Source organism: Salmo salar, chromosome 10 (assembly GCF_965601325.2).
Source record: "Salmo salar chromosome 10, fSalSal1, whole genome shotgun sequence".
Lineage (NCBI taxonomy): Eukaryota > Metazoa > Chordata > Actinopteri > Salmoniformes > Salmonidae > Salmo > Salmo salar.
This window is the reverse complement of record NC_138300.1, coordinates 125515001-125527500: the sequence shown is the minus strand read 5'-3', so window position 1 is coordinate 125527500 and position 12500 is coordinate 125515001. Positions and strand designations below refer to the sequence as shown.

The following is a 12500-nucleotide window of genomic DNA, read 5'->3' as shown; positions in this document are numbered from 1 at the left end:
GTTGGTTCAGGTGAGTGTGGAGCAGGCTGTGTTGGTTCAGGTGAGTGTGGAGCAGGCTGTGTTGGTTCAGGTGAGTGTGGAGCAGGCTGTGTTGGTTCAGGTGAGTGTGGAGCAGGCTGTGTTGGTTCAGGTGAGTGTGGAGCAGGCTGTGTTGGTTCAGGTGAGTGTGGAGCAGGCTGTGTTGGTTCAGGTGAGTGTGGAGCAGGCTGTGTTGGTTCAGGTGAGTGTGGAGCAGGCTGTGTTGGTTCAGGTGAGTGTGGAGCAGGCTGTGTTGGTTCAGGTGAGTGTGGAGCAGGCTGTGTTGGTTCAGGTGAGTGTGGAGCAGGCCGTGTTGGTTCAGGTGAGTGTGGAGCAGGCTGTGTTGGTTCAGGTGAGTGTGGAGCAGGCCGTGTTGGTTCAGGTGAGTGTGGAGCAGGCCGTGTTGGTTCAGGTGAGTGTGGAGCAGGCCGTGTTGGTTCAGGTGAGTGTGGAGCAGGCCGTGTTGGTTCAGGTGAATGTGTGGAGCAGGCCGTGTTGGTTCAGGTGAGTGTGGAGCAGGCTGGGTTGGTTCAGGTGAATGTGTGGAGCAGGCCGTGTTGGTTCAGGTGAGTGTGTGGAGCAGGCTGTGTTGGTTCAGGTGAATGTGAGGAGCAGGCTGTGTTGGTTCAGGTGAATGTGGAGCAGGCCGTGTTGGTTCAGGTGAATGTGGAGCAGGCCGTGTTGGTTCAGGTGAGTGTGGAGCAGGCTGTGTTGGTTCAGGTGAGTGTGGAGCAGGCTGTGTTGGTTCAGGTGAATGTGTGGAGCAGGCCGTGTTGGTTCAGGTGAGTGTGGAGCAGGCCGTGTTGGTTCAGGTGAGTGTGGAGCAGGCCGTGTTGGTTCAGGTGAATGTGTGGAGCAGGCCGTGTTGGTTCAGGTGAATGTGGAGCAGGCCGTGTTGGTTCAGGTGAATGTGTGGAGCAGGCCGTGTTGGTTCAGGTGAATGTGGAGCAGGCCGTGTGTACTCACCTCATGTGTAGAGTGATTTGTGACAAGGAGGAGTTGCTGTTTCCTTGGAGTGATACGGAATAGCTGTTGACAAAACAAAAAAACATTATACAGCAGTCACACAGTATCTACGTGGTGTAATGTATTCCACAACGCAGACACACAATATCTACGTGGTGTAATGTATTCCACAACGCAGACACACAATATCTACGTGGTGTAATGTATTCCACAACGCAGTCACACAGTATCTACGTGATGTCATGTATTCCACAACGCAGTCACACAATATCTACGTGATGTCATGTATTCCACAACGCAGTCACACAATATCTACGTGAGTGTCATGTATTCCACAAGTGTCATGTGTTCCACAAAGTGTCATGTGTTCCACAAAGTTTCATGTGTTCCACAAAGTGTAATGTATTCCACAAAGTTTCATGTGTTCCACAAAGTGTTATGTATTCCACAAAGTGTAATGTATTCCACAAAGTGTAATAGGTTCCACAAAGTGTAATGTATTCCACAAAGTGTAATGTATTCCACAAAGTGTTATGTATTCCACAAAGTGTAATAGGTTCCACAAAGTGTAATGTATTCCACAAATTGTCATGTGTTCCACAAAGTGTCATGTATTCCACAAAGTGTCATGTATTCCACAAAGTGTAAGGTGTTCCATAAAGTGTAATGTATTCCACAAAGTGTAATGTGTCCACAAAGTGTAATGTATTCCACAAAGTGTAATGTATTCCACAAAGTGTAATGTATTCCACAAAGTGTAATGTATTCCACAAAGTGTCACGTGTTCCACAAAGTGTCACGTATTCCACAAAGTGTAATGTGTTCCACAAAGTGTCATGTATTCCACAAAGTGTCATGTATTCCACAAAGTGTAATGTATTCCACAAAGTGTCATGTATTCCACAAAGTGTAATGTATTCCACAAAGTGTAATGTATTCCACAAAGTGTAATGTGTTCCACAAAGTGTAATGTGTTCCACAAAGTGTAATGTATTCCATGTATTCCACAAAGTGTAATGTATTCCACAAAGTGTAACGTATTCCACAAAGTGTCACGTGTTCCACAAAGTGTCACGTGTTCCACAAAGTGTCACGTATTCCACAAAGTGTAATGTATTCCACAAAGTGTCATGTCTTCCACAAAGTGTCATGTGTTCCACAAAGTGTAATGTATTCCACAAAGTGTAATGTATTCCACAAAGTGTAATGTATTCCACAAAGTGTAAAGTGTTCCACAAAGTGTTATGTATTCCACAAAGTGTTATGTATTCCACAAAGTGTAATGTATTCCACAAAGTGTAATGTATTCCACAAAGTGTAATGTATTCCACAAAGTGTAATGTATTCCACAAAGTGTAAAGTGTTCCACAAAGTGTAATGTTTTCCACAAAGTGTCATGTATTCCACAAAGTGTCATGTATTCCACAAAGTGTCATGTATTCCACAAAGTTTAATGTGTTCCACAAAGTGTAATGTGTTCCACAAAGTGTAATGTATTCCAGAAAGTGTAATGTGTTCCACAAAGTGTCATGTATTCCACAAAGTGTCATGTATTCCACAAAGTGTAATGTATTCCACAAAGTGTAATGTGTTCCACAAAGTGTAATGTATTCCACAAAGTGTAATGTGTTCCACAAAGTGTAATGTATTCCAGAAAGTGTATTGTGTTCCACAAAGTGTCATGTATTCCACAAAGTGTCATGTGTTCCACAAAGTTTAACGTGTTCCACAAAGTGTAATGTATTCCACAAAGTGTAATGTGTTCCACAAAGTGTAATGTATTCCAGAAAGTGTAATGTGTTCCACAAAGTGTCATGTATTCCACAAAGTGTAATGTGTTCCACAAAGTGTAATGTGTTCCACAAAGTGTCATGTATTCCACAAAGTGTAATGTGTTCCACAAAGTGTTATGTATTCCACAAATTGTCATGTGTTCCAGAAAGTGTAATGTGTTCCAGAAAGTGTCATGTATTCCACAAAGTGTCATGTGTTCCACAAAGTGTTATGTATTCCACAAATTGTCATGTGTTCCACAAAGTGTCATGTGTTCCACAAAGTGTCATGTATTCCACAAAGTGTCATGTATTCCACAAAGTGTAATGTGTTCCACAAAGTGTAATTACAGTTGAACTACGTACACTACACTTTACCAATACAGTCTTAAGAGAACCACACAGGCAGACTCACAGCTGTGTAGAGAAACACACAGGCAGACTCACAGCTGTGTAGAGAAACACACAGGCAGACTCACAGCTGTGTAGAGAACCACACAGGCAGACTCACAGCTGTGTAGAGAACCACACAGGCAGACTCACAGCTGTGTAGAGAACCACAGAGAAAGACTCACAGCTGTGTAGAGAACCACAGAGGAAGACCCACAGCTGTGTAGAGAACCACAGAGGAAGACCCACAGCTGTGTAGAGAACCACACAGGCAGACTCGCAGCTGTGTAGAGAACCACAGAGGAAAACCCACAGCTGTGTAGAGAATCACACAGGCAGACTCGCAGCTGTGTAGAGAACCACAGAGGAAGACCCACAGCTGTGTAGAGAACCACAGAGGAAAACTCACAGCTGTGTAGAGAACCACAGAGGAAAACCCACCTGCAGCTGTCAGGACGGGGACAGTTGTGCGATGAGATGTGTTGGTCTGTCTCCAGGATGTGCAGATCTATAAGGGAAGGGGATGGTCTTCGTCCTGTTGCCTCCTCCGTGCTGATGTGTGTGCTGTCCCTGCGTTGTCTCTGAGGTAGGGGTAGTGTCTGCTGGTCTTCAGGGCCACCCGGTCCAGGCAGTCGGGTGTTGACCCCCACCACTCCCCCTACACCCCCCAGGTCCTCTGCAAGGGAAGGTTTCTTAACCTTGGTCAGGTAGGTGGAGGTGTGGCTGAGACGGTTTCGGTAGCGTCCGTCCTTGTCCATAGGCCTGGACTTGGCCTTCTTGTTGATGCTGCGCAGTGTAGGGACCGGACTACTCACTTCTACAAGAGAGAGGATGGAGACAGGTACCACTAATGGAGACAGGTACCACTAATGAAGACAGGTAATGGAGACAGGTAATGGAGACAGGTACCACTAATGGAGACAGGTAATGGAGACAGGTAATGGAGACAGGTACCACTAATGGAGACAGGTACCACTAATGGAGACAGGTACCACTAATGGAGACAGGTAATGGAGACAGGTAATGGAGACAGGTACCACTAATGGAGACAGGTACCACTAATGGAGACAGGTACCACTAATGGAGACAGGTACCACTAATGAAGACAGGTAATGGAGACAGGTACCACTAATGGAGACAGGTACCACTAATGGAGACAGGTACCACTAATGGAGACAGGTACCACTAATGGAGACAGGTACCACTAATGGAGACAGGTACCACTAATGGAGACAGGTAATGGAGACAGGTAATGGAGACAGGTAATGGAGACAGGTACCACTAATGGAGACAGGTAATGGAGACAGGTGGAGACAGGTACCATTAATGAAGACAGGTAATGGAGACAGGTACCACTAATGGAGACAGGTACCACTAATGGAGACAGGTACCATTAATGGAGACAGGTACCACTAATGGAAACAGGTAATGGAGACAGGTACCACTAATAGAGACAGGTACCACTAATGGAGACAGGTAATGGAGACAGGTAATGGAGACAGGTACCACTAATGGAGACAGGTAATGGAGACAGGTAATGGAGACAGGTACCACTAATGAAGACAGGTACCACTAATGAAGACAGGTAATGGAGACAGGTACCACTAATGGAGACAGGTACCACTAATGGAGACAGGTACCACTAATGGAGACAGGTACCACTAATGGAGACAGGTAATGGAGACAGGTACCACTAATGGAGACAGGTACCACTAATGGAGACAGGTACCACTAATGGAGACAGGTACCACTAATGGAGACAGGTAATGGAGACAGGTAATGGAGACAGGTACCACTAATGGAGACAGGTAATGGAGACAGGTGGAGACAGGTACCATTAATGAAGACAGGTAATGGAGACAGGTACCACTAATGGAGACAGGTACCACTAATGGAGACAGGTAATGGAGACAGGTACCATTAATGGAGACAGGTACCACTAATGGAGACAGGTAATGGAGACAGGTACCACTAATAGAGACAGGTACCACTAATGGAGACAGGTAATGGAGACAGGTAATGGAGACAGGTACCACTAATGGAGACAGGTAATGGAGACAGGTACCACTAATGGAGACAGGTACCACTAATGGAGACAGGTAATGGAGACAGGTACCACTAATAGAGACAGGTACCACTAATGGAGACAGGTACCACTAATGGAGACAGGTAATGGAGACAGGTACCACTAATGGAGACAGGTACCACTAATGGAGACAGGTAATGGAGACAGGTACCACTAATAGAGACAGGTACCACTAATGGAGACAGGTAATGGAGACAGGTAATGGAGACAGGTACCACTAATGGAGACAGGTAATGGAGACAGGTACCACTAATGGAGACAGGTACCACTAATGGAGACAGGTACCACTAATGGAGACAGGTAATGGAGACAGGTACCATTAATGGAGACAGGTACCACTAATGGAGACAGGTAATGGAGACAGGTACCACTAATAGAGACAGGTACCACTAATGGAGACAGGTAATGGAGACAGGTAATGGAGACAGGTACCACTAATGGAGACAGGTAATGGAGACAGGTACCACTAATGGAGACAGGTACCACTAATGGAGACAGGTACCACTAATGGAGACAGGTAATGGAGACAGGTACCACTAATGGAGACATGTACCACTAATGGAGACAGGTAATGGAGACAGGTAATGGAGACAGGTACCACTAATGGAGACAGGTACCACTAATGAAGACAGGTAATGGAGACAGGTACTACTAATGGAGACAGGTACCACTAATGGAGACAGGTACCACTAATGGAGACAGGTACCACTAATGGAGACAGGTAATGGAGACAGGTAATGGAGACAGGTACCACTAATGGAGACAGGTACCACTAATGGAGACAGGTAATGGAGACAGGTAATGGAGACAGGTACCACTAATGGAGACAGGTAATGGAGCCAGGTACCACTAATGGAGACAGGTAATGGAGACAGGTAATGGAGACAGGTACCACTAATGGAGACAGGTAATGGAGACAGGTACCACTAATGGAGACAGGTACCACTAATGGAGACAGGTACCACTAATGGAGACAGGTAATGGAGACAGGTACCACTAATGGAGACAGGTACCACTAATGGAGACAGGTAATGGAGACAGGTAATGGAGACAGGTACCACTAATGGAGACAGGTACCACTAATGAAGACAGGTAATGGAGACAGGTACTACTAATGGAGACAGGTACCACTAATGGAGACAGGTACCACTAATGGAGACAGGTACCACTAATGGAGACAGGTAATGGAGACAGGTAATGGAGACAGGTACCACTAATGGAGACAGGTACCACTAATGGAGACAGGTAATGGAGACAGGTAATGGAGACAGGTACCACTAATGGAGACAGGTAATGGAGCCAGGTACCACTAATGGAGACAGGTCCCACATGGAGACAGGTACCACTAATGGAGACAGGTACCACTAATGGAGACAGGTAATGGAGACAGGTAATGGAGACAGGTACCACTAATGGAGACAGGTAATGGAGCCAGGTACCACTAATGGAGACAGGTAATGGAGACAGGTACCATTAATGCTTATAGCAACAAACACAAGTTGATATATTTGCTGTGTCACAGTAATGTCACTTAAGCATTTATGAAATTCTTACTCACTGATTATGCATAGGTTATGAATGTAAGACAGATCGGTCAATGTTTTCTTACCCAGTGTAGACTGGTTGTTGCTTGGCGACAGAGTCGTTGCTGATTGGTTGTTTGTGGCAGTTTTTGGTGGACAGCACGCTGCAGGATTGGCCAGTGAAGGAGAGGGTGGGACTGTATCTACACAGAATAGATAGGTTCATAACATATAGACATTGAGTCATGATGATGTCCAGTAAGATCAGTTTGGTTTGTATTGTCTTTATGAGAATCCTAAAACAATACTCCATACACCGCGTTTAGATCTTAAAGTCTGTTACAAATACATGGTGCTCATCTTTAGTCAGTCCAATGACTAACAATTGTAAATAAGCCTCAGAGATAGCTACTCCTTTCTACCGCTAAATACTGGTAAATAAGCCTCAGAGATAGCTACTCCTTTCTACCGCTAAATACTGGTAAATAAGCCTCAGAGATAGCTACTCCTTTCTACCGCTAAATACTGGTAAATAAGCCTCAGAGATAGCTACTCCTTTCTACCGCTAAATACTGGTAAATAAGCCTCAGAGATAGCTACTCCTTTCTACCGCTAAATACTGGTAAATAAGCCTCAGAGATAGCTACTCCTTTCTACCGCTAAATACTGGTAAATAAGTCTCAGAGATAGCTACTCCTTTCTACCGCTAAATACTGGTAAATAAGCCTCAGAGATAGCTACTCCTTTCTACCGCTAAATACTGGTAAATAAGCCTCAGAGATAGCTACTCCTTTCTACCGCTAAATACTGGTAAATAAGCCTCAGAGATAGCTACTCCTTTCTACCGCTAAATACTGGTAAATAAGTCTCAGAGATAGCTACTCCTTTCTACCGCTAAATACTGGTAAATAAGCCTCAGAGATAGCTACTCCTTTCTACCGCTAAATACTGGTAAATAAGCCTCAGAGATAGCTACTCCTTTCTACCGCTAAATACTGGTAAATAAGCCTCAGAGATAGCTACTCCTTTCTACCGCTAAATACTGGTAAATAAGTCTCAGAGATAGCTACTCCTTTCTACCGCTAAATACTGGTAAATAAGCCTCAGAGATAGCTACTCCTTTCTACCGCTAAATACTGGTAAATAAGACTCAGAGATAGCTAGTCCTTTCTACTGCTAAATACTGGTAAATAAGACTCAGAGATAGCTACTCCTTTCTACCGCTAAATACTGGTAAATAAGCCTCAGAGATAGCTACTCCTTTCTACCGCTAAATACTGGTAAATAAGCCTCAGAGATAGCTACTCCTTTCTACCGCTCAATACTGGTAAATAAGCTTCAGAGATAGCTACTCCTTTCTACCGCTCAATACTGGTAAATAAACCTCAGAGATAGCTACTCCTTTCTACCGCTAAATACTGGTAAATAAGACTCAGAGATAGCTACTCCTTTCTACCGCTAAATACTGGTAAATAAACCTCAGAGATAGCTACTCCTTTCTACCGCTAAATACAGGTAAATAAGACTCAGAGATAGCTAGTCCTTTCTACTGCTAAATACTGGTAAATAAGACTCAGAGATAGCTACTCCTTTCTACCGCTAAATACTGGTAAATAAGCCTCAGAGATAGCTACTCCTTTCTACCGCTAAATACTGGTAAATAAGCCTCAGAGATAGCTACTCCTTTCTACCGCTAAATACTGGTAAATAAGCCTCAGAGATAGCTACTCCTTTCTAACACTATATACTGCCCATCTAGCATTCCAAAGAGGGATTCATATGTCTGTGTGCCTCTGACCTTGACTTGTCGAGATGGTGGATCGAGGAGCAGAGGCCATCCTAGATGATCCCTCTGCAGACCTGGACCAGAGGGGTATGAAAACAATTAGTACAGTGAGAGGAGAAGGGAGATGGATGGAATGGAATGGAATCGAAAGGAATGGAATAGAAGGGAAGGGAATGGAATGAAATAGAATGGAATGGAGTAGAATAGAATAGAAAGGAATGGAGTAGAAGGGAAGGGAATGGAATGAAATAGAATGGAATGGAGTAGAATAGAATGGAAAGGAATGGAATAGAATGGAGTAGAAGGGAAGGGAATGGAATAGAAGGGAATGGAGTAGAATATAATAGAAGAGAGATGGAATGGAATACAATAGAATGGAATAGAATGGAAGGGAATGGAATGGAGTAGAATAGAATAGAAAGGAATGGAATAGAATGGAGTAGAAGGGAATGGCATGGAACAGAAGGGAATAGAATGGAATGGAATGGAATAGAAGGAAATGGAATTAAATGGAATAGAATAGAATATAATGGAATGGAAGGGAATAGAAGGGAATGGAATAGAATAGAATGGAATGGAATGGAATAGAAGTAAATGGAATGAAATGGAATAGAATAGAATATAATGGAATGGAATAGAAGGGAATGGAATAGAATAGACTGGAATAGAATGGAATGGAATAGAAGGGAATGGAATGCAATAGAATAGAATGGAATAGAAGGGAATGGAATAGAATGGAAGGGAATGGAATAGAATAGAATGGAATGAAATGGAATAGAAGGGAATGGAATGGAATAGAATGGAAGAGAATGTAATAGAATGGAATATAATAAAATAGAAGGGAATGGAATAGAATATAATGGAATAGAATGGAATGGAATAAAAGGGAATGGAATGGAATAGAATGGAAGGGAATGGAATGGAATAGAATAGAATGGAATGAAATGGAATAGAATGGAATAGAAGGGAATGTAATGGAATGGAATGGAATAGAATGGAATATAAGGGAATGGAATAGAAGGGAATGAAATGGAACAGAATGGAATAGAAGGGAATGGAATGGAATGGAATAGAAGGGAATGGAATAGAATGGAATAGAAGGGAATGGAATATAATTCCTAGCAGATGGCATCAGATGGGGAGGGGCATAGATATTGCACAATCATCACATGTGATAGAACAGTAATGAATGCTGAAATGTCACCTTTGTACTTTGTACAGTTTATTTAATGGTCTCCAGATTGATGTGCTCATGTTGGTGTTTAATGGCTGTTTTTAACTGGTGAAACACAATACACATTTCCACTATGGGTGGACAATAAAAGTGTTTATCATTCTAAAGTAATCATACAGAGTTTTGAATATGAGACTAGTGGATTCGGTTGTACAGTGTTGGTGGACAGGCCTACTTCATGGAATGTTCCAGACCGAACAACCAAGTCAACAGTAGAAATGAGTCATGACCTCTTGAGACACAGCGTGGGAAACACCCTAATTACCAACTTAAAGTACGGTATCAATCAAAGATAAGAGAGAATTAGAGAGACTAGAGTAGGGAACGAGAGTAGGGAACGAGAGTAGGGAACGAGAGTAGGGAACGAGAGTAGGGAACGAGAGTAGGGAACGAGAGTAGGGAATGAAAAAATAAAAGAGAGAAAGGTAGAGGGAGAGCATACCATGGACAGAGTGGTGGACAGAGTGGTGGACAGAGTGGTGGACAGAGTGGTGGACAGAGTGATGGACAGAGTGGTGGACAGAGTGGTGGACAGAGTGGTGGACAGAGTGGTGGACAGAGTGATGGACAGAGTGATGGACAGAGTGGTGGACAGAGTGATGGACAGAGTGATGGACAGAGTGGTGGACAGAGTGATGGACAGAGTGGTGGACAGAGTGATGGACAGAGTGATGGACAGAGTGGTGGACAGAGTGGTGGACAGAGTGGTGGACAGAGTGATGGACAGAGTGGTGGACAGAGTGGTGGACAGAGTGGTGGACAGAGTGGTGGACAGAGTGGTGGACAGAGTGATGGACAGAAAGTGACCGTAGCAGTGAAGAGGAGCATCCAAGAGATGTACAGGGAGCAGGAAGCTACATAGCTACAGAGGACATAAGACACATATAGGGAGCAGGAAGCTACGTAGCTACAGAGGACATAAGACACATATAGGGAGCAGGAAGCTACATAGCTACAGAGGACATAAGACGACATATAGGGAGCAGGAAGCTACATAGCTACAGAGGACATAAGAGACATATAGGGAGTAGAAAGCTACGTAGCTACATAGCTACAAAGGACATAAGAGACATACAGGGAGCAGGAAGCTACATAGCTACAGAGGATATAAGAGACATATAGGGAGTAGAAAGCTACGTAGCTACATAGCTACAAAGGACATAAGAGACATACAGGGAGCAGGAAGCTACATAGCTACAGAGGATATAAGCTACATATAGGGAGCAGGAGCTATATAGCTACATAGCTACAGAGGACATAAGAGACGTACAGGGAGCAGGAAGCTACATAGCTACAGAGGACATAAGAGACATACAGGGAGCAGGAAGCTACATAGCTGCATAGCTACAGGGGACATAAGACACATATAGGGAGCAGGAAGCTACGTAGCTACAGAGGACATAAGACACATATAGGGAGCAGGAAGCTACATAGCTACAGAGGACATAAGAGACATATAGGGAGCAGGAAGCTACGTAGCTACAGAGGATATAAGCTACATATAGGGAGCAGGAAGCTATATAGCTACATAGCTACAGAGGACATAAGAGACGTACAGGGAGCAGGAAGCTACATAGCTACAGAGGACATAAGAGACGTACAGGGAGCAGGAGGCTACATAGCTACAGAGGACATAAGAGACATACAGGGAGCAGGAAGCTACATAGCTGCATAGCTACAGGGGACATAAGAGACGTACAGGGAGCAGGAAGCTACATAGCTACATAGCTACAGAGGACATAAGAGACATACAGGGAGCAGGAGGCTACATAGCTACAGAGGACATAAGAGACGTACAGGGAGCAGGAAGCTACATAGCTACATAGCTACAGAGGACATAAGACACATATAGGGAGCTGGAAGCTACGTAGCTACATAGCTACAAAGGACATAAGAGACATACAGGGAGCAGGAAGCTACATAGCTACAGAGGACATAAAAGACATATAGGGAGCAGGAAGCTACATAGCTACATAGCTACAGAGGACATAAGACACATATAGGGAGCAGGAAGCTACGTAGCTACAGAAGACATAAAAGACATATAGGGAGCAGGACGCTACATAGCTACAGAGGACATAAGAGACATATAGGGAGCAGAAAGCTACGTAGCTACAGAGGACATAGGACACATATAGGGAGCAGGAAGCTACATAGCTACAGAGGATATAAGACACATATAGGGAGCAGGAAGCTACATAGCTACAGAGGACATAAGACACATATAGGGAGCAGGAAGCTACGTAGCTACAGAGGACATAAGAGACATATAGGGAGCAGGAAGCTACGTAGCTACATAGCTACAAAGGACATAAGAGACATACAGGGAGCAGGAAGCTACATAGCTACAGAGGATATAAGCTACATATAGGGAGCAGGAAGCTATATTGCTACATAGCTACAGAGGACATAAGAGACATATAGGGAGCAGGAAGCTATATAGCTACATAGCTACAGAGGACACAAGAGACATATAGGGAGCAGGAAGCTACATAGCTACATAGCTACAGGGGACATAAGAGACATATAGGGAGCAGAAGGCTACATAGCTACAGAGGACATAAGAGACATACAGGGAGCAGGAAGCTACATAGCTGCATAGCTACAGGGGACATAAGACACATATAGGGAGTAGGAAGCTACATAGCTACAGAGGACATAAAATACATATAGGGAGCAGGACGCTACACAGCTACAGAGGACATAAGACACATATAGGGAGCAG

At 44.0% G+C, this 12500-nt stretch overlaps 1 protein-coding gene across 2 annotated transcripts in view; it reads right to left on the bottom strand.

Moving 5' to 3' along the window:
* The window catches only part of myrf (myelin regulatory factor), a 110957-nt gene that overhangs the window by 8859 nt on the left and 89598 nt on the right, over positions 1 to 12500 (bottom strand). For both annotated transcript variants that reach the window (XM_082957477.1, XM_082957478.1), the window contains exons 18-21: positions 8554 to 8615; positions 6842 to 6958; positions 3588 to 3963; positions 985 to 1047 (exon numbers count right to left, since the gene is read on the bottom strand). In XM_082957477.1, coding sequence (XP_082813603.1) covers positions 985 to 1047; positions 3588 to 3963; positions 6842 to 6958; positions 8554 to 8615 — 618 coding nt within the window. The remainder of the gene's footprint in view (positions 1 to 984; positions 1048 to 3587; positions 3964 to 6841; positions 6959 to 8553; positions 8616 to 12500) is intronic.